This window comes from Aptenodytes forsteri, unplaced genomic scaffold, assembly GCF_000699145.1.
Source record: "Aptenodytes forsteri isolate BGI_AS27 unplaced genomic scaffold, ASM69914v1 Scaffold272, whole genome shotgun sequence".
Taxonomy (NCBI): domain Eukaryota; kingdom Metazoa; phylum Chordata; class Aves; order Sphenisciformes; family Spheniscidae; genus Aptenodytes; species Aptenodytes forsteri.
Window position 1 is genome coordinate 182,179 of NW_008794885.1, and position 27,880 is coordinate 210,058.

A 27,880-nucleotide genomic window follows, 5' to 3' on the forward strand; every position below is an offset into this window, starting at 1 on the left:
TGAAAGCTAGCAAGTTCATGTGCTTATTGGACCTGCTGGCTGAGCTCCACTTCAACCCATAGCCTGGCCCTGCCCTGTGCTAGGAAGAGCAGGATGCGTTTGTAAGGCAGTTGTGACAGTCTCCTCTCCCCCACCCCTCCACCTACTGTGTTAGTCAGGGGGGGATCTTGGGGCCTTGCTGTCTGTCTCCACCCTCAGGGACCTGGGGAAGCACTGTCGCGCTTAGGCTGTGGCCTGCCTTTCTTGGGGCTGCTTATTTCTTTTTGAAGAGCTTGCGGAAGGAGCTCCGGAAACCCCCCTTGGGCTCGTGCCGTGGGTTGTGGTCGCTGAAGGATGTTTGCTCATTGTCATCCTTCTGGCAGAACCTGGTGTTGTCTTCTGCATGGAGCTCCTAAAAGGGAAAAGACAATTTAACCAGCATTTGCAACCTCACATCCTTGTCACCTTCTTTCTCTGTCTCTGTGCTAGGAGGGACCTGGTGGGTGAGGAGGTGCTGGCAAGGCTGGGAGACAACAGGTCACTTGGGCCTTGGCAGCACTGGTACCTCTGCAGAGAGCTTGTTGCTGGCTCTGAGGCTGAGGCAGTGGCAGAGGAGTGGAAGGATAAGCATTGTTAAGAGGGAACTGGAGCCTTCCTTGCTAAGCTTTTTCTTTAGGGGGAGCTTACTAGCCCCTTTTGCCAACGAGGGAGCAAGCCAGCATGGGGAGTTGAAGGAACTTCCCACCCTCTCCTGGCTCATGAGCTCTGTTTACCCTAGGGCAGGGAGGCTTCAGGTTTCTTGAGCTGATACGGTGTGAAAGACTCTTCTGTTGGCTCTGCTGCTGCCTGGTTTTATATCTGTGGGGCAGAAGGCTTCATTAGCACACACACCTTCTGGTAAATGTGCCACTAAATGATCTCTCCCCCTTTCAAGAGAGTGTCCAGAGCCTTGCTGAGAGGAACTCTGCAAGTCCCTTTTCTCCAGTTCTGCTCACCACTGCCATGGTGATCTCCTTTGTTCTGTGGGGAGAACATGTCCTGCAGTTCTGGACTAACTCCACATCTGCACCCTGCTGTGGACCATAGCTCTGTGCAGGTGAGTGCCAAAGAGCTCACAGGCTCCTGTTTTTGGGGGGACTGTGTCCCCATGGCTCTTCTCCCTCTGCCTCATCTCCCCTGCTTAGCTTAGTCCACCACCTCCTTCACTCACTAGGCTTTTTTCTCTTTTCTTTCGAGGTTTCCTTGCTGCCTTTTCAGTCAGGCTGTTGGAACCTTCCTCCCATCATCATCTGCATCTACAGCCTCATCTGCATCTTGCCTCATTTTAACAGGAGGTTGTTTCTCCAGGCAGCACTGAGAGAACTAGCTAAGCACCTCACAGCACCCTCGGCCTCTTCCCCAGGAAGTGTGAAGGGCATCTTCCCCTCTGACTGTGACAGCTCAAAGCTGACTCTGAACAGGCACTGCAGACCGCAGAAACATTGTTCCTGCAAGACCTCATGTCCCTGAAGGGCTAGAGTGCTGCCTGCCATGCCAGTGGTTGTCTGAGGGGCACAGTTGCTGGGCTCTGTCTGTTTTCACACAGACTTTAGCATGGGTCTGTGATCTGTGAAACAAACACAGGTGAAACAAAACCCATGGACCAGATCCTTGCTGGTGTAAATGGGCCGAGTTCGGCCGAGTCATGCTGGTTTACACCAGCTGAGGATCTGAAACTAAACCCATTGGTTTTCTTAACCCAGCACTCCTCACAGCAGGTGGAAAAGCACCTTTTTAACTGGGTGCCACCCTATAGCACTAATTTAAAACAGCTTTGCGCATACTTAGTGACCCTGATCAGATAAAACATTTACTTGTGGGGGAAGCTCAGTGACAGCTAGAGACATGGGAGAGAGGCTAGCTTGTCTCAAGGGTGTTCTAGCTGTTACTCAGCCAGCTGTGTGCCTCAAGCCCATGCTTGTCCCTGGGGAAGATGTGTGTGAAAAGGAACTGTCTTGTTCCTCCCTTGGGCATGTACATGCAGAAAAGGACTTTGAATGTGTGGACTTGGAAGCTATTTCGGCATGTTCTGCCCTAACTGTATCTTGATCTTTCTCCTGCTGCTGCCGCTGCTTCTGCACCACCATGTGCCTTTTTTTTTTCTCCTCCTATTTAAGCCTCCTTACTTCCAAAAAGCTCTGTTTTTCACCCGCTCCTCTCTGTGGGGGGAAGTAGCTCCTTTGGGAGCTTCGAGATGAGGCCGAGATCATGTGAGGCTGGACATTCCTCTCCTGCTTCTGCTGCAGCCGGCTCCCACTGCTGCTCCGTGTGCTGTAGAGTCTGGTGCTTACGCCCTCAGCGCTCCTCGGCAGCTCCTTCAGAGACCTGCTCAGCTGCTTGCCTTTGCTGTGGAACATCTCACGCTTGTAAGTACTGCTGCTTACAGGAGTGCAGCTCTTAGGCAATGGCTGTAAGGCATGATCTGTCCTCTCTGGTTCTGATGTGAAGTTAACAGGCCTAAGGAAGCAAATGTCTAAGCTGGACTCGGAAGAGGCCGGGGAGCAATTCTCAAAGAGAGCAAGGTTTTGGAAGGCATCATCTTCATAGGGGCCTGGCAGGGTGAAAACCTCCCCAGGGTAGTCAAACTCTTCGTAGCTTGGTGCAAAGTTCCTCGCATCCTGCAGCAGCTCCACAGAGGTCCTGATGGCTCTCTCAGTGTTTCCCACCGCATCAGCTGGTGGTGCTTCATACTCCATTTCAGGGATGGATTGTAAGGGGGCTGTCAGAGCCTTGAGTTCCTGCTCTGTGAGCTGAGAGGATGCAAGGATGTTCTCTGGCCTCTCATGTTTTCTACTTTCCATTTCCCAGTCAGGGGGCTTTACAGCCTGGATGTTCTCCATCACAGTTGGCTGGGGTTTCTTCATCTGGGGCATCAAATGCCTTAAAAATAAGAAACAAAACAAAAAAAACAGAAGGAAGTGGAATACTAAAGGATGACAGAGAGACAGCATGACAAGCCCCCCTCCCCCCTCACTCCCCCAGCCCCATTCTCTTGCTTTTACGGCCAAAAAGTATTTTCATATCTTGGAGAACAGTAACAGAGCTGCCACTAATAGAAATTGGCTGGCTGGGTTAGCAGGAGCAAACTTGCAGGGGTAGAACTGCTTATCCAGTAGCTTTGGCTGACTTTTGTACTCTACATCATGAAATGAATAAACACTGAGATGAGAAGCCATCTGCTCCATCTCTCTCCTGTTCATCTGCATTTTGGATTTTTAATTCCTTTCTCTTTCTGTAATGTAGGGGCTGTGTCTTACTTTCCTGTGGTCTGATTGTCTTCTCAGGTGGACAAGGTTCCTCTCTTGGGTAGGGTGACTCTGTCCCCAGAAGTGTGTCAGGAGTACTTGGAGGGCTCCTACCCTCCATATGTTCCAGGTAAGTCAGCAGAGAGTACTGCATTGGATGAGGTATTAGGTGCAGGGTGTGCACCTCCACGGCCCTTAACAAACGCTACTTAGGATAAGTCCCACTGCCATCTTCTGGGGACATAACAAATGGAGTGGGGAGCAGAAACCTTGTGATATGCAGAGCTCTGCATTAGGGTAAGATAACCCCATGCATCAGACCAGGATGGGAGATTTCAGTTGAGCAGCAGCCCTGGTATGAACTTGGGGTTATAGCCAATGCCAGGGTAAAGATGAGTTGACAGCATGCTCTCACGGCAGACAAGGCAAACCCTGACCTGAGCTGTATTAGGAGCTGCTTGGCCAGACGAGCCTGGGGAGTTATTTTTCACCCCTTCTGTTCAGTGCTGATGAGGCCCCACCTGGACCCATGTTGGGTCCTCAGTTCAGGATGAATGTGAGGAAACTGGGGAGGTGCCAGCTGAGGCTACAAAGATGGGGGCCTGGAGCATCGTGTCTGTGAGGGGAGGGAGATTGGCTTGGGTAGTCTGGTGAGAAGGAGGCGAGGGATTGATCTAATGACATTACCACTTGAGGGGGACTCAGAATGATGAAGCCAAACTCTTCTTGTTAGTGTCAAATGATGTAAGGAAGCACAACAGCCACAAATTGCTGACATAAGAAAAAAAGCAAGTCTAGCATGCTTCTCTGATCATCATCTCAGTTGGCACCTATCAGTAGGCTAGAAATGGCCAAAGATTGTCAGGTGCTACCAGTAGCCCTGTCTGTCTTGAATTAGTCTTGTGTCTTTTTGAACCCATTTGTACTTGCATCTTGTGATAGTGAGTCCCATCATTCAATGATGTGCTATGTGGAAAAGTACTTTTTTTTGCTAGTCTGAGACCTTGATCATGTTTCCTAGCTCTTGTAACATTGACAGTGAATAATGCAGAGTGTTACTATGCACACCGCTGCCAGGCCTACACAAATACATGTCCTCCCTGGTACACTGTTAAGACAGCTAGCAAGGGCATTGACAGCCTTGGGTAGAGCTCTGAAATGACTCCTGCTTGTAAGCCACGTGGTAATGGATAGCAGGAAGGAGCCAGCCCTTCATGTCTCTATGCATACACAGGGAGTAGTCTTGGAAATAACAGTCTGTAACTGCCTAGTGTCACTGGCATAGTTTGGGTGAGGAGAAAGTTTTCAGCCTACTTTCAGCCTAGCCTTCTACTAGGACAATAGGCTTACGGGGTTGTCGTGCCAGAGGAAGGTGCTGGTGGGAATGACTGTATTGTCTCTTCAGAGTGGATCCCGCTGTCCCGGACAGATGTCGCACTGGGTGTTGGAGAAACCTCTTGGCTCGTACACTGGGAGGTGAGACCTTTGTACAGCTTCACCAGGGATGACCTGAGGGAGGAGAAATCCATCGTCGTGCTAAGAAATAAGGCAGGGAATGAGCACGAGCATGTAGAATCACAGAAAACGGGGCTGGGAGGGACCTTAATATTCCCGTTCACCTCTTCCCACCCCAAGGAAGGACCTGTTCCACCTAGTGTGTCCCAGTCAGCAGGGCACCCTGCTTTCTGTCCTGTTCTTAATGCCTTTCCTGATAGCAGTCCCTCCTCAGCAATCTGCTCCAGCCCTTTACCACCCTCCATATTTGGAAGCTTCCCTTGAAGTTTGATCTTGTCCTACTTCCCCAGTGAATCATCACAAGGAGCAAAGGCAACCACATTTTGATTTTAGTAAAAAGTCTTGATTTCAAGGAACTCTTCTGAACCACAACTTGAGAATCTACGTTCAGGGTCATTTCTATCACAGTTCATCTCAAACAGTTATGGGAGGCTTTTGTTTCTTCCACTCCACTCCCCCAGTAAAATAAGATAACACTATTCTTTCTCAGTCTTAGTCTATGAGGGCTTCAGGCAACAGTCTTGGTGTTCACCAGGGCCCCGAGCTGCCAAAGCAGCTAAGTCCCCATGTATTCTCCCACTGGGGAGTGACTTTGCCATCAGCTTAAGGAATCAAATGTTCCCATGAAACACGTGGCTGCTATGTTTAGAAGGATTAAACTGATTTTCCTTTCAATCTCAGAGTTAGACAGAAGGGCCCACTCCAAATCTGACGTCAGTTTGGAGGATGGGTGCCAATAGTGGGCCTTCTCCAGCATTCATATGCAAACGGCTTGGTTTTATTTCAACAGAGCAATGTGCCTGTTGATCCTGCCTGGACCTAAACCCCCTGTTTCCAGGCTTCCCCCACACCTCCCTTTCCCTGGTGATAGAGAGAATGAGCTGATGTTGTGCTTACTTCTTCAGCTTTTTCCTCTTCTGTATAAGCAGGTCTTCATTGCATTGGAAGAGGAGGCTATAGTGTGAGATGAAAACCCGGAGGCGCTGCACACACACCAGCAGCAGGTAATAGTCAGGATGCTCTTGCTCCGTGAACTTCAGGACATTCTGGGGCACAGAGGAGAGCAGGCTGTTTGGAAGGTGTCCTAACCCTTTCTGGGGAGAAGTTGCTATTGGGACCATGGATTAGTGCTCTGGAGTGCCCATGGCACTGCCCGGTGGGAGCACGGTGGGAGCTCTTCTAGGCAGCACCAGTTTCTGAGGGACTTGGATGGGGCCTGCCTCCTATTACTCCAGTGCAAATACACAAGTAACCACTGTAAATGTAATCGTGGGATGTGTGGGTGAGGCACTGGTTGAGTTTAGCATTGGATAAATAAACCGATCTCTTGTTTTTATAGGGCTTGCTTTCTATGTCATTTGCCTTGTCTGAAATGTTTTAGTACAATTCAGATAACCCTCCTGTGAACCAGAACACATCAGCAAGCTCTGTGTAGGAAATGTTGTTGGGCCCTCGGAGCCTCTAGCCATCTCAGTCTCTTAGCTAACAGGCATGTGGACCACTCAGCAAAGAGGCCAGCTCTGTTACAGAAGTTAGGTTGGAGCTCACAGTAGATGTACCCCATCTCTGGCCTTCTGTTTTCCCAGAGCAGCAGGCAGCAGAGCTTTCAGCTTCCCAGGGGACAAAAGTTGGTTCTGTCAGGCCAAATGGAGAAACTGGCAAATAGAAGCAAGCTTCAGGTGAAAATGATGAGAATTAAGCCATTCTCAGCTGGCTTTCCCTTTCAAAGGTTTTTTTTTCAGAGAGCCCACTGGGTTAGCCAAAAGTCCTGTACCTGTACAGGCCTGAATACCAGCTCTGAATTAAAAGTCACATGTTGTGATAAGAGTTCAAGACAGTTTCCATCCTGGAGCCCTACCTGTAGATGAATAAGGTATTCTGGGATTCGCTGGACTATATGGAAGAACAGAATGTAGAGATCAGACTTGATTTCTTCTTCTACCTGAAATAGAGAAAGCAACTTCAGAGTCTCTCCCATCCATAAAACATGTCTGCTTCCAAATGGTTCTGGGGTTTAATGAGTAGTTGTGCTGTAAGTAGTTATAACAGTTCACAGGAGCACGCCAGTCAAGTGGCAGTTGTGCGTGACAATACACCGGTCTTCATGTTGCTTCTGGAAAGGGATATTTGCAACTCCTTCCACCAGCAATACTAGTTCTAAGGATGAAATTCCTTAGGTTGGGGATTATCTATGAGGGACATTCAGCCTAATTAAGTAGGGGTGTATGTTTTAAAGTGCACTAGTTAAGTTTCATTGAAACCCCAGGTAGATGCTGTTGTTCAGAATGAATTGAACAAAATGAGATTGACTTCTAAATTAAGATGTCTTGGAAACGAGCTAGTGTGGTTTAGTTATTGCACTTTAAAACTACCTTTATATTTAACTTTCCTAGTTTAAACCAAAAATCAAGGCTGTGAGACCAAATACCTGAAGCTGAACAGTAGAGACTGTTTTGTCTCTAAAGCTCTTATAGCCTCATTCTTGGTCTCCCTGTTTGGATGAGTCCTCCATTTTCCGTTTGCCTGGGACAGGTCTGGATAGCATTTGCATAGGCAAGCTTTCTGGGACGTTTGATCTGAGACATTATTTCATGTCACAGCAGAAATACAGCTTTGGTTACACACAGTGATGAACACGTTAAAGCTGCCTTTTGTAGGTGCATGTCAGCCATGGCAACGTTCAGGAAACTGGCATTTGGTAACAGAACAAGTCGACTGGCAGAAGAGTCCTGTTGTGGGCAGGCATAACAGGAAGACATCCAGGCTTGCATGTTGCCATTATGTGTCTATGAAGCAGGCAGGAAGTTTACCTCCTTTAGGATCACCACATGGATCAGAGAGATGCATTCTGGCAGGTCCCTCAGGTAAGCAACGTAGTAGTCCAGAAAATTATTCTTACAAAAGGAAAAAAGAAAAGAACAAAGAAACTTAAGAGAGATTTTTGGTCATAGAGCCAGCCAGAACGAGAAACTGTTGATTCCCCACCATCACTTGTGGGAGCTCATCAGTGCAGCAGAGCTGCTGACTGCGTGAAGCTTTCAGAGCTTGGGACTTCTCAGGAAAGGCTGTTCAATAAAATGTGTTCAGCTGATGAGCACAGTGTATAAAGCTTTATAGCAGATGGGGAGGGGTAGAGAGGCTGGGGAGGAAGCAGCTTTTCTTATTTAAGACTCTTAAAATTCATAAAGCATCAGATGAGTTTTTACACATCCTTCCAGGAGAGGTCCCACGGCTCACCAGGGGTTGGGCAGACCTTCACCCTGAGAAGGAGGTGCTGTTTTACCTGGGGCTACAAACCATATAGGATAAGGGGCCTGCCCACCCACTTGTCCTAACTCTGAGCAAAGTGTATTGGGGAAGGGGAGCATAAGAAACACACCCTTTTCACACCCTCACTGTGGATACAGACATCCAAGCTGTCAAGGCTCGTGTGGCTCCTGCAAGCAAGTCTAGGTCTCGTGCATTTATTATAGGGCTATGCTATGTGGCTGCATGTCCCCAGGTGGGTCTGGCATGTGGGGTCCCTGACCAGCCAAGTACTACAACAAAGGGGCTACCATGCACTGGGACTCTGCTCAAAGGAGGCTGGCTGAAAGGCCTTACCCTAGCCACAGCTTCACAGCACAGCTCCTCTACTGCAAGGTATCTTGGCCCACCTGTGGGCCATCAGCACAACATCATGAATCATAGCAGAAGAGTCCAGAGAGGCCTGTAACATACCTCATCGTTTGTTAACTTCAGGAAGATGTCTCCTAGGATCCCTTGTCGTGGCCAGCTCAGGACTCGCTCCTGTAGAGCGTGAAGTAAATCGACGTGCTGCTGGACCAGGTACCGCAAAGAGTTGGGGAAGAAACTGAAGGGAGACGATACCAGACTGGTTACACAGAGCAGAAGCTCAGCCCTAAGCATGTACTGCTGAAATGTGCATTCATGGGTTGTCAGCACAGGCTTGCTTTAAACACAGGTGGTATTAACTGCTTTTATTGGAGTTCTAGCTGCATCAGGAGGCCCTGTTTTGGCTGCTATGTATGTGCAGGTACCCTCTCCAGTAGGCTGCTATTACAGTGTTTTGAAGGTTTCTTAGGCTGACTCTCCAGTGCATTGTGTAGCTGACCAGAATTTGCAGAACTAAAAAGCCCAAGGCAATGCTGCTGTGGCTAATGAAGCAGGACCATGGTCCTGAGCCATCCCATAGAGTGCTTGGAGGAGAGGTCCCCAGCTTCGTATGTTGTCTCATTTGTCAGGCCCTTTAACAAGCCTTTGATGCAGAGCTGGTCAAAATGTGCTACTGCTTTTCTGTCATTTCATGCTGATTTAATCTAGAATCAGAATGGAGATGTGAAATATCAAAACATTTTGCCAGATGGAAAGGTCCCAGGGAAAAAGGGTAAAAAAAAAAAAAGACTCACTTTGGACTATCATGCTTCAGTTTGAACTGTGTGTGTCATGTAACTACTTAAGCGAGTCCACCTCAACCCACGTACCACATGTCCCACAGTGGACGTCTGTCAAATGAATCCTTGGATGTGCGACTTGTAGGGACAGTGGAAAGAGCCAAAAAAGAGAGAGCTAGCAAGGACCGGGCTCCCCAAATGTGTTTAGGGGCTGGGAACTCCCAGGCCAAAGCTGAGTGAATAGGGAGAGCTGTAGGATCTATCCCATCCTGGGAACTAAGACAGCTGCCACAGGGGATGGCCTTTGCAAAGAGCTGGGTTTAACTGTTAGGCTGGGTCAGTCCCACTGGTCTTGTATCTGTGTAAATATGTGTATGTATATATTGATACCTGATGGATGGCAGCCACTAGCCAGGGGCTTATGCCCACAGCAGCTTCTAGAGCTGGAGCTGTTGACTGGGAGAAGCAGGCAGTGAATGCACAAAGCTTTGTTCCCAGCCAGGCAGGAGGCATGCGAAACAAGAATAGGAGTCTGGTGGGACTCAGAAGGAGACTGAAATGAAGTAGTAGTGAAATGGTTTGGGATGCAAGGTGGACAAGATGCAAGGACAGACAGGGAAGTCTATAATCACTGCAAAAACCTTCTGGTGCCTCCAATTTTCAACTAGAAATAAGCCCTAAGTGTTCAAAGATCTCTGTGTGGATGAAAGAAAAATGGGAGAAGATGATGCAGAAAGAATATTGACTGAAGAAAACTCCCCAAAAGAGAGCACACTAAATCAAATATACCTTCTCTCTTTGGTGCTCCTTTTCACATCTGGCCCTTGCAACGTGGCCTTGATCTTCAGGATTAGGGAAAGGTTGATGACATATTTCCTTTCTGACTCCAGCAGCTCCAAAGCGATGTTCTGCCTTTTGGCTTCCAGAAGATAATGGTTAAGTTTAAAAATAAGGAAATGCTGACCTCAAGGACAGTCTCATGTTAGACTGGTGATCTGACATTAAATCATGAAAGGAGAAACTGTTGAAAAGTGACACCAATGTCTTGTCTTTGTGTGTCTACTTTCCCCAAAATATAAAATTCTAGCCTGATGCTACAGCATGGCCCAGACATGACTGGAGCCACAGTTTGCTAAGAAAGCTCCAAAGCAAATGTGCTTTCCCCTAGGAATACCATTTTTTTCAACTAGAAATAAGCCCTAAGTGTTCAAAGATCTCTGTGTGGATGAAAGAAAAATGGGAGAAGATGATGCAGAAAGAATATTGACGAAAGAAAACTCCCCAAAATAGAGAGCCCACTAAATCAAATACCTTCTCTCTTTGGTGCTCCTTTTCACATCTGGCCCTTGCAACGTGGCCTTGATCTTCAGGATTAGGGAAAGGTTGATGACATATTTCCTTTCTGACTCCAGCAGCTCCAAAGCGATGTTCTGCCTTTTGGCTTCCAGAAGATAATGGTTAAGTTTAAAAATAAGGAAATGCTGACCTCAAGGACAGTCTCATGTTAGACTGGTGATCTGACATTAAATCATGAAAGGAGAAACTGTTGAAAAGTGACACCAATGTCTTGTCTTTGTGTGTCTACTTTCCCCAAAATATAAAATTCTAGCCTGATGCTACAGCATGGCCCAGACATGACTGGAGCCACAGTTTGCTAAGAAAGCTCCAAAGCAAATGTGCTTTCCCCTAGGAATACCATTTTTTTCTAAGAATAACAAAACAAGTAATCAAAGGCAAAACAACTCATACCAGGGATTCACATCCAGTTTCCTGCAGAATGAGAAGTTGTATTTTTCACTCGCTTAAGCAACTACACTGTCACAATCCCATCAGTACTCTGAACCTGCCAGGTCTTGGAAAGGACAATGGGTGTCCTGGGTGCAGAGTGATTCTGTCAGTGGCACAGACCAGCAAATACAAAGGCCAGAAGTCTGAGGCCCTGAGACATTCCCCCCTAGCAGGAGAAAACTGACTTGTGTGTCTCCCTCTGTAGAGGCTGATTACCTACCAGCTCACACCAGATGTGAGTGCGGCTTTGAGCCTCTCTAGCCAGAGTTTTCCACTCTGTCCTTACCAGCCAAAGAGGGTTCGCATATAATGTTGTCTGCTGAGCTGTATCTGCTTTGGCCCATGTCTTTCCCTCTCTCCGGCTGCTCTTTGGAAATGTATTCATCTCCCCAGTCCTTGGTGTCCTTGGGTGGCTTCCACACTGTTGACGGCAGATGCACTTTCGACTGCCCCTCTGTTGTCAAGGAAGGCTTGAGGCTGTCGTCTGTCTCTATGGTTGCTCCTGCAATGACAAACAGCTATATGGATCTTAACATTTCAGTTGACAGGTTATGCTACAGCAGGCAGTTAACCTGCATTATCATCCATTTAAAGTACTGGAAGGAGAGTTTGAAGCATTTTTTGTGCTTCACAAGTTCTGTAGCCTTGTAGCATTAATTTACAAACACAAGTGCAGAACAGTAAAGTTTGGCAGAACAAGGTTTGCACTCTTCCAGCATTTATTTTTGGGCCAAATAAGGTCCAAAATTAGACACATGTTAGAAAAGAAAAAACATTCCAAGTGTGGTTGCACTTCAAGGTTTTGGGACACTTCAGGACTTGATAATATGACACTTACTGGCAGGTATTGTAGAAACAGAAAGTAGTATTATAATTTGGATTTAAATGCCATGCTCAATGGATGTAAACTGTCATGGCTCTTAAAATTTTTGTTAGTGTGATGTGATTATACAGCAGCAGCAGGACTGATAGTCTGAGGCTATTAAATCACAGAGAAGGTAGGGAAGGGTGCAGGTGCATTAGAGCCATTGGCTGGAATTGCTTTAATGCAGATACTTTGAATTTGGGTTGCAATGGACCATTTTTTTGTAGCTTTTGTTCTCTCTTTTTTTTCACGTGCATTCAAGCAAAAAAGCCATCCAGAACAGTGAGTGCTTCTAGTGAACAGTGCAAACACTTACTGGTTGTTCTCGTGTCCTTTTGCTGGCCGGGATCCCTGGTGTCCCCTTACTATACCCTTCTCTTACTTCTGACCAATTTTTATTTTTGCCAGAAAAACTCCTCTGTTACTATTCAGACATGTCTACAAGGAATCTGGAAGCTGGTGGGCGAATAAACAGCTCACCAGTTCTACTGGTGTGTAGTCACTGCAAAGACCATCTCTTCCCAAGTGGCAAAATGGCACTCTCATTATCCTTTGCCATATCAGTAAGCCTCAATTCTTGCTTTCTGCAAAGGCACTTAGAACCTGCAAAAGCAGCAGCAGAAAGGCTTTCCTCACCAAATATCAATCCTTTGCATTGTCTGTCAAGTATTTGGCACTTCAGGGATGCAGGTTTGTCCTCATATCTCAACTGCGAGTATGAAAATGGAGGTACACAGCAAAGTGAAAGTCATTCATGTGAAATGCATTCCCTGAAAGCATTTCTTCAGTGCAGTAAAGCAAGCACTCTAATTGAATCATTGTCCTACTGTTTTTTGACAGTTCGGTATTTTCCTACCTGGACCTGCTATGACTTTCACACTTCCTTCTCCCATTGGCATGATCCTGGTGTCAGACACTGTTGAAGAACAAAGGGAAACTTTACAAGAGAAGAAAGCTGTAGAGCAGGCTTCCTCCTGCCAAGCCCAGTCAGTATGGTTAGATTCTCCAGTCTTTCACATTTTTGCTATGTAAACACCCCTGTTAGATCCTCCACTAAGGAGGATCTTTACTGTTGTGGCCCTTGTTGTGGTCTTTGTTTCAGTAGCACCTGCTGGCAGGATAATGTGGGGGTCCCTGTTGTGCTTGGTGCTGTATGACTGCAGAGGAACCTGAGCAGCCTTGCCTTGCCCTGGCTCAGTAGGTGCATGTTGGGTAGAGGGCACCCAGCAGGCAGAGCAAGGAGGATGGAGGCCTAACAGAGAGACACGGCTGCCATTTTGGGTGGAAGGGAGCTTATTAAAGAGTGGAGAGGTGAGACGACTGGAAAGAAAGGGGCAGTGGGAGAAGTGGGTGAGAGAGGTGGATGTGCAAGAGGGATGTGAGAGAGAGGGCTAACATACCACCTCAGAGTAGGGCAGACAGGGCCCATGACTGGCCAGATTCTGTGCAGAACAGAGTAGAAAACAGCACGTGGTTTTCATCCAGTCTCTGCCTTTGTTGACGTTTTAAATGTATGTTTTTAGTGTCTTCCTATCTGAACAGCAAGAGAGTGATAGACCAGTTTAGACCCCAAAGTTAATTATAGAAAAAAAGGCTTTCGTCCATCACCTTTTCTTTGACTCCAACCTTCACAAGTGTTTGGCAGTCAACAGTGTTTTCCTGGTCAAGGTGTAACCCTAACACCATGGATTAGCAGCTTCTGCAGCTAACAAGGGGCAGTGATTCTCCTAGCAGTGTGTATATGCAAGGAGCAGTGACATCAGTAGCCTAGCGTGTATATGTACCAGCTCCCATGTCCCCTTGTCAAATCAACCACTGGTATGGCCCCTTAATGACACCAGGTGTTCTCTGTCAGCCCAGTCCCTGTGATCCTCCTTTCTGTGCCCTGCTCCCTTACACAGAAACAAATCCACAGCTTGTAGTATTTTTATCAGGGGCTCCTACTTGGCTCTGTGTCTGTGCCACTAGCATTACAGGGAAGAAGATCCAGCCTGCTTCCCTTTCTTTGGAGGAGGCAAGCAATGGCTTTTAGGACAATGTTCACAGAGCAGCATCTCCTGAATCCAGGCCAGCACCAAGGTTGCTATCCTGAGACACTGTGCCGAGGTGCGTGCACAGACCCAGAAGCAGTGCTGCCAAGAGGAGCACTCCTGTTCTCTTTTTGTGCTGCTGGCACCTGAGGAAAACTTGGTGTCTTCTTACCCTAGTGACCTTTTTCTGGATTTTTTTCCTGAGGAAGGCACTGCATTTACCTACTCTATTTCCTACCTTTTTCATAAGTCACGTTGTGTAAAAGGCTTGTAAAATCTTCATTGATCAGCACAGGTTCTGGGAGGTTAATGGATCGAAATGGGCTGCCCTGGAGAGGTGTAGGCACTGTCTGTGACCCATGATCATCCTTCTGTGCTCTTCTGTACAAATACAAAGAATGAGACAGTTGGAAAGTATGAATGCTACAGGTGAAGCTCCTACACTACAGTTGTGGCAGACACCAGTGTAAGTACAAGCACAGAGTCAGAAGTAGGACAACTCCAGCAGAGACCAGGAAAGGAGTTGGCTTTGATGGAGTTGGCTTTGATGCAGTTCATGAACAGTGTTCTGGAAGTAACTTCCACTGGCTATAGGAGAAGGTTATTTCAGATCTGTTCTTTTGTAGAGCATATTTCATCTAATTAAATGGCTTAATTAGCTAAGGGGCTAACCTAGGTTTGCAAAGTGTTTGCATCAAGGCAGCTGTACACCCATCATCAAAACTCTGTTTCAGAAGGAGGCTAATCAGGGCCAAGGTGGGTGAGCCGTCTACTTCATCACAGCAATAGTATGGCCCAGCAGTGTGCAAACATGCTTCTGCATGACCCTGCTGAGAGAAGAAAAGGCTGGTGACAGGAAAGCAGAGCATGACTGCACCATCAGGAGCCTGCTGAGTCCTGCACACTTGGAAGGGGAAACTGCAGTGCTATTGTCTGGATGGGGGTGGCTTAGCAATAGCTTGTAATGGTGAAGGCTCCTGACTTTCAACAGTATTCCTGCCCCAACGTGTCTCTAGCAGGTCTGTGTGTTTCACCAGGCCCTGGTTTCCCTGCAAGCTGCTGGGGCTATTTTGCTGTTGGAATCCCAGTGAGGTGTTGGTGTTTTTCTGCTGTGTTTGCTCTGTGGAGTATATGTCTGAAAGCCTGGGGTGAACTGAAGGCTAGAGCTTCCAGTAATAATCAGAGTTGATACAAGTCCAGCCAGGAAAAGATTAAGAAATTAAGCTATAAGGAAATGAACAAAATGGGCACCACTGCTAATTAGCACTTCCCGAGCCCTGGAGTTCGGGCCCTTACTTAGCTTTCACTTTCCGTGATTCCCGCCGCTTCTCTTGCTGCAGCTGCTCAATTTTCTGTTGCATTTCCTCCTGCTTGGCACTGATTTCTTCAATCATTGACTTTGCATCGCTGAGCTCCTCCTGAGAAACAGGCAAAAGCAGAGCATTCCCAGGGTGCCCATCAGCCTTACATAGCACAGCTTTGAATGCTGGCTGGTGTGCACTAGAGATGCACAGGGTGCTGCAGAGAGTGGCTCTGTGATTAGACACTCTTTCTTTGCAAGTCCAGTGTTTGTAATACATGCCATGCATAGCATGGCAATCCTTAATTCAACTACAGGCAACTCACCCAAGCCAGTGTGATGTCACATGGGTAAGGCACTGGTGGGAGATGGAGACATAGGGCTTCATCCACCACCAGTTGAAAGCACTGGGAGGACTCCTGCCTTTAATGGCATTTGAAGGTGGGTCTGAGGAAGCATGTTTCCCTCTGCAGTTCTCCAGCATGTGTATTCACATGTTGCACTTGGTTCAAATCCCAGTGTGGTCACTCACATGTAGAAGCTTTTGCCAGTCAGGCCTTGGAGCTGCCTTTTTAGCTTGGTTACCTAAGGAAATGAGGCGCTCTATAACCTCCCTGTCAGCACGTCCTCCCTCAGGCAGTTTCAACCAAGTCTTGCTTGGATGTAGAGCTCTCTGATGCATGAAGTTCCTGCAGGTTTCATCAATGTGAGCAGCAGGATGGAGGAGAGAGACTCAAGAGTTTCTTGTAAATTGAAGGAGAGGGATTTTCCCCAAGCAAGGAGGTGGTTTCACTGGGAGCTCAATGTTTGGACAGTCAACACAGGCATGAGGCAGAGGGAGAGCAGCCTTTGCCCCTCCTGTTGCTTGCATAATTCCTTGTATCTGGATTTTAAAACCCCTTTTTCCCCACAACAATGTCCTAGATAATCCTGCCTCTGGTTGCTCTGAGACCTCTGCCATGTGCCCTTACACTTCTTGTTGTCTCCCTTACTCCACAGGGCTCCTTTTGCCCGGTGCCATCCATCTCTCCCTGCCAGGGTCAGTAACGGGCTTTTCCAGTAAGCAGCCCTCTTTAACTTCACAAGGTATTATTGACTCAGCAAAACCCCATGGGGAAAATTTACCATAAAAACAATAAAACAGTTCCTCTGCCTGCCTCCTCACAGGCAGTCATCCAGTTTCTGCATGGAGACGCTGGCTGGTTTAAAGTGTACATCAAGCCTTCTTGCTAGGCTCTCTCTCCAGTCCTTTGTCTTTATCCTCTTGGGCCAGATCAAACCAGGCAGCACTTCCTCCCAGCCGTGTGGGAATGCAACTTCAAAAGGCTTTTGTGTTAATTCCCTGCTCCCCAGTGGCTTTGGTTCCTGCAGGAAATGCAGGAGACCTGACCCAGGGAGAGGTATGGCACAGTGGCCCAGCGGCAGCCTGTGAACAGGCCATATGCCTGTTGCATGTGCAGCCCAGCGCAAGGTTTGCTTGTGCCCAGGGTAGCTCGCAGTGCTGCCTCGTGGCCCATTGAGAAGGCTAAACAGGCCAGGGCATGGGTTACGTTTGGGTTGGAGTAGTCGGGGGAGACACGACGCCAAAGGAAGTGCACCAGATACATCTGAAACAATTGCCAGCTCATTTTCTTTGCAAGCAGGAAGGATTGATGGAGGCAGGGGAATGCTGCCCCATGCCACCCGAGCTAATGTGGCAGGTATGCGGCCCCCCCCACAGGTCACACTCCTACCTTGAACGTGTTGAGGGAATTCTTCATCTCAGCCACTTTCTCTTCCATGGCACAGCGGCAGCTCTTGACCTTCTCCTCCAGAGCGTACTCGCCATGCTGGATTCGCGACAGTTCCTGCATCGCTTCTGTGAAACCCGCCTTCAACTCAGAGGCTAATGCCTGCAACTAGAGGAACCACAAACACGGTGGGTTCAGTCCCTCCTCCCAGATGCAGGTGGCTGTGTCCCCGAGGGTCACCCATGGTTCAGAATGGCATGAAGGCTGGGTGTAACCCATCCTGTAAGGTGCTGTCCTCTTTCTCCTCCTCCTGTCATGGCTGGGAGACAGGAGAGATTTGGCACCTGCTGCAGCCTCAGTACAGGGTAGGAGGTGTTTGTCTTGGGCAGTCAATGTGCCCCTTTTTAGACTTAAGAGTTTTTCAGGCTCCTTGGCAGTTTGCAGCCTGTCAGTCTGTAGACGGAGAGAACAGCCTGAAACATGCCAAGAAGGTTTGCAATAACAGCAGCCAGATTATCAATCCCCAGAGCAGCTGAGCAATCGATAACATGTCTGTTTTTGAGCAAGTCCTCCTCCTCCCCTACATGCTCATGGGGCTGGTGCTCTCCCCAGACAGGTCTAACACCTCCTCACTTTCCAAGGGCTGTGGAGAAGCTCTGTCCTTGGTCAGCGGGCCCTTTCCAGGGAAGGAGGCAGCTCTTTAACTTGTGATGGGGAGGGAGCGGGAGGTTTTCCGCTGGCATACAGCGACACTATGCCCACTCTCCCTGTTTTCTCTCCCTAGAGGCCCTAGTGCTGCTGGAAGAGCTCACAACCTAAGCTGGAGGCAGCCGGTTGATAGCCGGGTGAAGCAGGAGACAGACTGGGGCGAGCCAGGCTGGCATAGCAAGCAGACAAGGCAGGTGTGGAGGTGGGCAGTGAGGGGGGAGGTAGGTGGCTTGCAGAGGGCTAAGCGGGGACACCCTCTTCGGGGGCAGCTTGGGCAGGCGACCCTGAACTCTGCCCCCACTGCTGTGAGCAAGGCGCTCGTTCTGCCTGCACAAAGCCCACAGCAAGGTCGCGGCCCAAGGCGCTTCGGTACCAGTGGTTTTTACCTTTACAACAGAAATTCGGCCTAACATCTGGTTATAAACTGAGTCCAAAACTGGAGCACTGATGGTAAGAGGACAGCCACCCCGGGGAACTCAGGCGCTTGAGTCCTGTAAATGGAGCAGAGATGGCTTCCGATACCTTGGGGCAATGGCATGCACCATCCTCCTCTGATCAAGACTGGCAGTGTCTTTACAGAGGACGTCTGCCTGACATCCCCACTCCTACCCCGGTGCTTATCCCACAGTCCCCAGTCTGGTCTGGCTGGACACATGTTCCCAGAGATGCCTGGGTAGGAGGAGCAGGACTGACAGGAGCTGGGACAGGGCAGAGGGGAGCAGGAGGCTGAGGACATCTTCCCTCCTCAGGCAGTCAACCCTGACTCCCCAAGCCAGCTGGAGCTCCAGACCCCTTGGTTCAACCCCTTCACCCACCCTTCCTGGCCACAGTGGACACCTTCCTGTGACACTCCTGTGTCACAGTAATTGTAACCCAGTGACCTGTGAGTGTAGCCTGAAGGGTTAGAGGGGCTGCTTCGGGCCATGGCTGCTCAGGGAGGCAATGACCATACTGCTTCTGATATCTCAGCCTAGGGGGGCATGAGCCAGATGGTTTTGGCATCATCAGACATCCTAATATACATGCCTGGAGAAGTAGGGGGATATAAAGTACTGCAACTGTGCAAAATGTTAATATTCCTATCCCTGCTCACAGGTGCTTGCCACACTTCCACACTGAGCTGACATTGCCAAGGCAGAGTCTCCCTGCTAGCCTGCATCAGGGCTAGGCATCGCACGCTTTCCTCCAAGTTAAAAGGGGTGATTCATCAGATCCGTCCCTTCCAACTGAAATATGCTGTTCTATTCTATCCTATGCTAGCCTATGCTATCTATTTTTGAGATCTGCTCCAGGATGGAGATATCACAGCCTCAAGTCTTGCTAGCAGTGGAGCAGTCTGGAAGCTGGCCCTGGAGACAACAATGTCTGGGGAGAATAAGCCCAAAATGAAATGTTTCTGCCCACAAGCCTGGCCATATTCTCCTCAGATGCTTCCAGAATGGGGGTAAACTAGACAGATCCTTTGTGAAGGGTACAGGGATGGGAGCCATTGCTGATCTGGCGGTTTCAGAATCAAAAACTGCTAGGCGTCAGCAAAAAGGGACCACTGCAGAGACTTTGGTGTCCACGTGCACCAAAATGCTCTGTGAAAGCAGAGTTCAGGCAGCCAAAAGAAAGATTTGGACTAGAGGCTGGACTAAAATATCCTCTGCATCTGAGAGCAGACAGTCACTTGTTATTTTGGGGTTCACTGTTGGCCAGTCTCTGCTTTTGCAGCCACAGTGCTAGCTTGGTTTCTTTGTGTATCCTTCCCAGTGCTCCAGACCCCAGCCAGGGTCTGTCCTTCCCGGTTCATCCTTCCTCGGCCCCATGCAGCTTGCAGTGGCTATTTCAGACACTGAAATGCATCTACACTCGCCATTTCCCTTTGTTGCCACTTGATGGATGAAGGCAGCCAGCAACATCAATCAGCCACATCTGCAAGGGCTTATATGGCTGGATATGAAGTGCTGAAACCCTGAGAACTCCCTCCTCTGCTGCCCTCAGTGCTCAGAGCATAGAAAGGAAACATAAACAGCCTTGTGGCATATTGGATGCATGTTTGATCCAAAATTGAGTGCAGTGGTACAGGAGCAATACATTATCTTTGAACTCCTGCCGAGCGCAGTGTAGTGCTTGAGCTGTGGATTTTAGTTTGAGCTCAATTCTAATGACAAGCTGTAGAAACCATCCTTTAAATCCCATGGCTGTTACAACAAATGGAAGCCATTGAAGCATCAGCTCATGCTTATGTCTTGCCCAAGTGATTATGCCTACAGGACCGGAGAGACATTTCACAGGTTTGTGAACCCCTGGAAAGTCAAGCCAATTCAGTGTTCCTAAAGTTTCTAAAGTGCAACACATACCAAAAAAGACAGATTTTTATGCTACCATGGAAACTTGGCAACAGTTTAACTGTATTGTGTTGCCCTGGCTCACCTATTCATGGGAATAAATACACACCTTAACACTTAAGTTGTGGAAGTTAACAACTTAAGTTGAACTACCTAATGCCTAGAGGATAAATTAATCTGAATGGTCACAGGGAGTCCTTAGAACCTGTCCAAGAACTGTTTAAAAAAAGCATTTAGGCATCTAAATAATTTAGTACAAGATACACATTTCAGCCCCAACCTGCTTTTGGAGTGTGACCCTCAAACCTGACAAAGCAATGCAGTGAGGGATCCAGCACCATGCATCTGTAGCAGATTATGTCTTTCTTGGGGGCCATGACTCCCATTTTACCTGGTGCCCTGATGATTTTCAGCTCTTTGTGAAAAAACCATGCAAGTAAAATCTCTAGCAAGACCAAGTAACTGCACTGTGCTCTGTGGGTAGCTGCCTTTGGGGAAATGAAGGATTGTCCTCTCCTCTTTGCATGACTCTGATTAATGGGACACTGAGAAGCAGTCACTTGTGACTCTCACTTGTCTTCCAGCCCAACGAGAATATGAACTCTCTGGCAAAGTCCACCTGGAGAGGGGAGCAAGCGTTTCCTAACATGGAAGGGGGGAACTGTGACCACATGGAGGAAGTAATGGTGGCTAGAGGGGAGGAGAAGGGTGAGATCGGAAGACATACAAGGAGCATTTCTCAGCCTGGTTTTGACTTTACTTTGCAAGTATGGAGCTATTTTTTATATATATATATATATATATATATATATATATATATATATATATATATATATATATATATATATATATATATATATATTTATATATATATAAAAAAAACAGATATAAAAAAAACAGCTGTGAAATCTCCTTTGCTGAGCCTCTACTCTTGTCTCACCTGCTGTACTGTCCCCAAAGGGTGGACAGGACTGATGCTGCTTCCAGGACCAGAGGCAGCAAAACTGCAGAGCCTTCCCATCCTCCCTTGGTGGGTGCCAGCAATTTGAGCCATTTGCAAAAGATAGTGACCATCCCTGCAGCCTAAAGCTTTGTTCAGACTTTGAGGCAGCCCAGGGAAGACGGTCATGGCCAGAAGATGGGGATGGCTTATGGAAGGAAGGGCTGGGATGGAAAGCAGAGGACAGAGCCTTGGTGAGCTGTGTTTACTGCCCTGGCTGCCACTGAGAAGATGAGAGGGAGCCCTTGCTTCCATGAGTAGCTGTGTCCCCACATATCTCCCCCAGTACTAGCCAAGCTGTCCAGGGCTCTGTGTCTCCAAAGGGATGGCTATTTCGATCTGCCGCCCTTGGCAGCTGCCTAGGGTTCTTACACTAGAACAGGGCCTGCTCTCAGGGACCTTGAGCTGAAGCCTGTCAAAACCAGTAGAAAACAGGCTCATGGTGAAGAAATACTGCACAGGAATAATTCTGCTGTTATATCCTAGAAAAAGAGCAAAACCTTCTCTGGCCGTGAAGAAGTACTGTCTGTTACTCCCCCCAGCTTATCTACTGTCTATCACTTTGCACATCTTCTTACGTGGCTCATCTGAAGAAGTAAACAAACATTGTGTCACCCAAAAGAGGGCTGCCTGGGGACACTGCTGGACTTTGTGCTAGATTAGTTTCAGGCATTTGCCACAAAGCCTGGATCTGATTTTCTGAAACTAATCTGGCACAAAGTCCAGCATTTGCCACAAAGCCTGGATCTGATTTTTCTGAGCTGCTTTTACTAGGGAACAACTAATTTCTAGCACAGCTACTACTACGTTTAAGGGCAGCACTTCTACAGCCAATCATTAGGAAGGCTTGCAATGCCTCATAGCGGGAAAGTGGCAGAGCTGTGCTGATTTACAGTGGTAGAGAACCTGGCCCTAGGAGTATATCCAGTATTTATATTCCTAGGCAAGGATGGTAGGAATAAAGGCAGAGCAGCAGGGTAAGGACAGAAGAGAAGGATGGAGATACTTAAAGGGGGCTACAAGCGCTTATCAGCTCTTGTTTCACATCCGTGCAGTCTTTTTTGGTAACTGCAGTGTCCGTAGGGCTCTCGCTGAAGCAGAAGGGGACAGCCAGCTGGTAACTTTCATTTAAAGGATTCATTAGGGTATCCACATCTCAGCTGGGTTTTTCTGGAAAGCAACATGTGTGCGTGGTGTTCCCAGCACACCGTCCCAACAGTGTGCTAGCTTTCCATGCATGCTGGATCCACTGTGCTGAGCCCTTCAGCAACCTAGTCACAGCTCCTGCTTGAAGCTGTCTGGATTGGAAAAGAGGATGAGACAAGAGAAGCGCTGACTAGTTAATGGAAAGCAGTATCTTCTCTACTTGCCATGGCGCACTTACATGCAATTACGGGCTTGCAGTGGTGACAAGGGAGGTCTCAAATAGTCAGGGTTTCCAGTTCAGGGATATGTTTCTCTTTCAGAGTACAGTTCCATATTGAACCAGACCAAAATTTAAAGTGCTCAAAACTCTGTTGTGTTTCCTGCAGGCTGGAAATGCATAGGAAACATCACTGTGGAAACACCAAAACTGCATCGTAAGAAGATCAGGAAGGATGTTCCCTGGGCTGTGGTACAGACAATCTTGTTTTACAGGAAGGATGCTCCCTGGGCTGTGGTACAGACAATCTTGTTGCATCTGTGGTGGCTAATTGCAGCAAGACCGTCAACTCGAAAAGCAGCTGCAGAGCTCTGGAAGTCCTGATCACCTTGAGCCAACATGGGCTCAAAGACAGGGTTTCCAAGCTCCTGGCTGGGGAGCCAGACAGAGACATGCAGTAAGACTCAATGCTCTGGCCGGCCTGGCTGCTCTGGATTATCAGGCAAGAAGAGCACTCCACGGTCCAAGGAGCTGTGAGGCTGCCAGGATAACCCAGAGCCCCCCAGGAGATTTGGCTCCCTGCTGGGGAAGACACACCCCACCCCACCCCACCCATATCAATCAACACATTCTTGCTCCTGGGACAGTTCATTGGGTTTGGTGAAAGCTCATCAGAGCTCAGCCATGAAATCTCCCTCCCGCCCAGTGAACTGACATTCTCTAATTGATGCTAATGATGCCAGCTAGTTAATTAGCTGAGCTCACAAATCATCTGTCTAAACACAACTGGTTGTGAGCAGAGAAATTTTACTGAAGTGTCTTTTAAGATGAGGCCCAAGATGTGCTATGTATGACATTTATTCATGCAGTGTGCACATTTTAGTTACCATGTTCCTTGTAAGTGCCTACATTTTTCCTTCCACTTAATTTAGCTTTTTAACTACTGTTTATCTGTTAGTAACTCTTTAAACTCTTGGAGTTATTTAGGGCATTTTGCTCATCTTTACCTGGGAAATCTGTGTTGCAGGGGTACTCACAGGCACACTTTCAGTCTCTCCTGTGGGAATAAAGAACTTCAGTCAATTAAAATGACTTATTATGGTTGCTATAAATAACTGGAACAGAGGGTTTGAAGTCCCTCTTGAGGTACAAATCAGTTTTAAAGGACTCAAGTCTCACTTTAGGAGATGTTAACACCATATCATTTGTAAAATAAACTGCAATTATAAAACAGGAATGGCTCACCTAAATCAGACGTTAAATTCACCTCATTTGCTGTCCTGTGTCTGTCCAAAGCTGATCCATGCGAAGAGGTGAGAAACCTTGTATGTGCAATCAGGACTAAATTGCTCCCTGTGAAGTTCAGTTCTGTGTACCAGCCTTAAGTAACAGGGTTTTTTTCTCCTAAAGCATTACTGATCCATCTCTCTCCTGAAATTGTAAATTTTATCCTCTACTATATTTGTACATTTTTATTATCTCCACAAAAGGCTGATCTGATCTGTATATTTTAAGCCCTAAGTTATATTTTTGTCACAGTGCATTCCAAGCAGTAATCATGACTTTTGTAACACCCAAAAAATACATCTTTTCATCAGTTTCATCATTCCTAGGTTTTTGTGGCATTGTGATCCCACCTGATCTTGTACAATGGAGCTTGACTTACCATTTCTGGAACAGACTTAGCTCATGGAGGAGCTTATATCTATTTTGCAGAAGTGTTTTGGACACTCCAGAGACATCATCTCTAGGTATTAATGGGTTCTTGATTGAAAGCAAAAAGTCTGTATTTATTATTTCCTCTTCTAACATTGTCTCTTCTGTGCAGAAACCTTCAGTTATCCAACAGAAATTATCACTGTTTGTGCCACCATTGCACTTTGAGGGAATTGCAATCCAATGGCCATCAGTTCCCATGTTATTCCCTGCATCAGGCTCCCTGGCTGGCTTTCACTCCCAGAAAAAACCATGCCACCTAGTTCATTGTCTGGATCGCCTCCCCTTGGCAATGTCACTTCATGAGGTGGGTTTTCTCTTGCCTCTAAGAATTTGCTTCACCTATCTCTGCTGTCAGTCACAGACATGACCGGTGACACCATGCCCAATTCTAGGGGCAGCCAAGCTCCCTTTTTCCATGCTGGCTGCAGATGCTCAGTGCCTTACCCACCTGGGCCTTTAAGACCACAGCAATTCAGTCCTGCAGGGGCTTGAAAATGGTGCAGAGTGGACTCTATGCAGGCAGCAAGTGCATGAAGTGGAAAGCTGAAGCCTGGAAGTCAGAGCTTTACAAGGCACAGCTATGTTCTGATTTCTTTACCCCTGAGGGGGAATATGGGTTACCACCAAGGGCACCTATGAATTGGCCCTGTTCTGGTCTCTAGGATTTGTCCTGATTCAGAGGAATGTAAGCAAATTCCCCAACGACTCGCAGAACTGAGAGGCAGAGGAGGAGAGGCCGTGTGCCCCTCTCTGCCCATGTGCCGCTTTCTTCCCGTGCTGGCTGGTCTCGCAGCTGTGGGGTTGAGTAGCAGGGTCAGACACTAACCCTCCAGGGAATATCCTCCAAGGTTCCTCCTGGGAAAACAAGGGGCAGCAGGCTGACTGGGAGAAGTAACCATGACCCCAAACTGCCAGCTGTTTGGGGTCAAAACTCATCAGCCAGCCCGCACCAAGTCCCAGGTTTCATCTTTTAAATGACAGTTTGTTTTCATTTTCAGCTTTGGCCCTTGTGGATCTTTTTTTCAGATTTTCTCTGCAACCCCATGATCTAGAAACCGACTTTTGGCCTGAAGTGAACGATGAAGCTTTCTCATGATGCCTGGAGTTGAGGCTTGAGAAGGCAGCCGGTGTGTACTGCGGTCCTCCTGAATCAAGAAAACTGAGGTACATGTCTGTTCTGATGTAAATGTTACTGCTGTACTCTTACTGTGGGATGGTAATGACTGACCCAAAAAGAGCAAGAGGACATGTTTCTTAATTAATACCACCATGCAAACCAGATGCTGGGAGGACAGGAAGATGCCATTTTTGTAAAGTGGTGGACAATATTGAATGTTGAGCTTTGTGAGGGGCTAGAGGTGTCAGGTAGAAGCGCAGCACAGCAAGGAAGAGCTGTGGTCTCTCCTTACATTTTCTTTGGGTGTTTTTCAATCTGATATATAACATAGAGGGCTCGACCCAAGCCCTGCAGAAGTCTCTAAGGATCTTTCATTTGGGTTTGGATACGGATCAGTCTGTAATGTCCTTGGACACACTCAAAGTGAGGAACTGCTCCTGAGCAAGACCAGAAGAGGGGAGAGGATCCCTGCTGCTGTAACTTTTACCTCCCACCTTTGCCATGAGCATGAGCAGAAGCACTTTCTGCATGTACCCAGTCAAAACCCAGATCATTTCTATAAAATCACTGCTAAGAGCTGGAGCAGAGGAGGCTCCTCATAGTTGCACTGTGGGAAGCAAGGGGCTTTGTGGTTATCTCCCAATTTCTGCAGTGAACATCTGCAGCCCGTGGGGGCATACCAATTAATTGGAAAAAAATCCCTGAGTTAATTTCATTTTCAGCCTGCTGTAGTGCAGGGGCCTAGGTACACAGACCTAATTTAGTCAAATTAGAATAATAATAACAGAGAAATTAACTCTTCCGTTACCTATGCCATGAATGAATGTTGGCACCACCAAGCATCTTTTAAGAGGGAAAGAGATGGTCCAGGCTCTCTCCTGAGCTGACAGTTATGGGCACTCCTAAAGCTGCTCCCCCTGCTCCTCATAGTTTCAAGAGTTCCTCAGCATATGGACACAGTCACCTCTGAGGTGGCAAGGCTGCAAGGGGTTTGGCGTGGAAAGCAACCACCAGCCCCCCATTCTTCTGCAAGAAGAACGTCTAAAGCCGATAACCACTAAAACCTTTGCAGACTTTATAGAAGTGCTGCTGACTGTAGCAGGACTGGTTGCATGCAAGCAGTGTGGCCTGGATACGTCTTCGTGCTTGCAAGATTGGGACTGATGCAGAAGTCTGGGTTGCGGCACTGACATGAACAAGAACCCCTTGCAACAAAGCATGTGGGGGAGAGAAGCAGATCCTCATCACAGTGCCCTCGTGTAAGACATAGCTTTTGACAGTTAGAAGTCTCTGTACATCCCAAAGCAGAGGTGGGTCCGAGAAAAGAGAGGGGAATGACTTCCCACGTTGGACATTACATATGCCACAGGATTATTTTCCAGAGGGGAGAGGGAGGTGTTTCTAAAATAAGAGATAAAAACTTCAAACCCCAGATACTTCTATGAAACTAAAAGAAGGGAACATTTGCCCACAGCTGCCATGGCTAAGAAGTGCTCTTGGGGGGCTGGCTGGTGGCTGCCAACAGCCAGGACGTATGAGAGCAGGTTTCTTCCTCACTGTCTTTCATACTATCAAGAAGTGAAATAAGAGGATGCTTTACCTTCTTGTTTGTTTGAGTCCATGGCTGCTATAGGGTGTGCGTCCTTGCAGGGACTCCTGTCCTCACTCAGGAGGGTTCTGGCTGGTCACTGGGAACATCCCATGGCTTAGAGCTGCCCACATGTGAGCCCTGCGATGGGTCAGCTGGTCTGAACCCTGAGTGCAGAAAGATGCAGAAAGGTTTTATTGAGCAGAGATGCTCAAAGTTCAGAAAACAGAGGGAGGAGGAGGGATTTGACGGGGAATGAGGCATCCTAAAGGTTTGTTTGCGTTCACAGTGCCTCCACAAGCAGAGTGGACACCGGTACAAACACTTCCCTCCCAGCCCAAGGCCATTTGTGCTTACGTGGACGGGTGATTAAAACTATGTAATCCCACAGAGACTATTTGCTCAGCAAGATGCTTCTTGTATGAACACAGAAGGAAAATGAGATGTATTTTGAATGGCACATGAACATCTTGCACAGGTGCTCTGCATCAAAGAACCAGCTTTTTGCTATGCAACTAATCACCCAAAATGTCCTCCAGACTTGTGTTTGGGCCACAGAGATAGTGCCTTCCCAATGCTGCTGCACAATCCAGCCAGCACTTTTAGAGGCACTTGTACTGCCGCGCCTGCTTTCTCTGTCAGTTGTCTCCCTGACTTTTGGAGGCACAGGAGTGCTGCAAGGCACCTCGATGTGTAGAGCTGCAGCCTCTCTGGAAACCAGGGTCAACAGAGCATGATGCTGTGCCCAAGTCACTCCCTTGGTAAAGCATCTCATTGGTCTGGTAATGGGGTTAGGACCTTGGGAACAGTCTTAAGATAATGCCTGATTAATGACGCAGGCAGAGCCCCAGAAAAATGGATTGTACCAGCTCACACTTCTGTTATCAGCTTGGGCATTGCCCCACATCCATGCTTCCTCTCCCCAGGGTTTAATTCAAGTCTGCTTTTGTCCAGCCTTACTAGGAAACCAGATGTGATTTATGAGTCTAGAATAACCTCCTATCTCCATTGCTGTTTGACATAGATATGCCCAGGGCTGATGTGAGTTATCATTAGCTTTGCTGATGGGATTGGAGGGGCCAGTGTAATTACGGCATAGAGCTCTGCTGACACAGCTCTGCCAGGAGGGCTGTGGTGGTTCGGAGAAGCCTGGGGTGATGTTTTCAG

The 27,880-nt window shown here is 47.7% G+C and overlaps 1 protein-coding gene across 1 annotated transcript; it reads right to left on the reverse strand.

Moving 5' to 3' along the window:
• Positions 1–245: 245 nt before the first annotated feature.
• On the reverse strand, positions 246–26,747 carry ARHGEF33 (Rho guanine nucleotide exchange factor 33). Its single transcript, XM_019470887.1, has 15 exons — positions 26,726–26,747; positions 23,297–23,346; positions 16,889–17,053; positions 15,152–15,273; positions 14,094–14,236; positions 12,682–12,741; positions 11,247–11,462; positions 10,484–10,613; positions 8,499–8,631; positions 7,589–7,672; positions 6,637–6,720; positions 5,676–5,824; positions 4,614–4,799; positions 2,145–2,898; positions 246–391 (listed from the first exon to the last, which is right to left on the reverse strand). The coding sequence occupies exons 1-15, from the start codon at positions 26,745–26,747 to the stop codon at positions 254–256; spliced, it is 2,436 nt and encodes an 811-aa protein (XP_019326432.1). The 3' UTR covers positions 246–253.
• Positions 26,748–27,880: the final 1,133 nt, after the last annotated feature.

Excerpts from the sequence above, each read along its gene's own strand:
- ARHGEF33 (XM_019470887.1), bottom strand. The coding sequence starts at position 26,747 with ATGGACTCAAACAAACAAGAAG. Across the intron at positions 23,347-26,725 it reads GGACTCAAACAAACAAGAAG|GAGAGACTGAAAGTGTGCCT; the intron begins GTAAAGCATCCT and ends TTATTCCCACAG. Across the intron at positions 4,800-5,675 it reads AAGAGGAAAAAGCTGAAGAA|CACGACGATGGATTTCTCCT; the intron begins GTAAGCACAACA and ends CTTATTTCTTAG.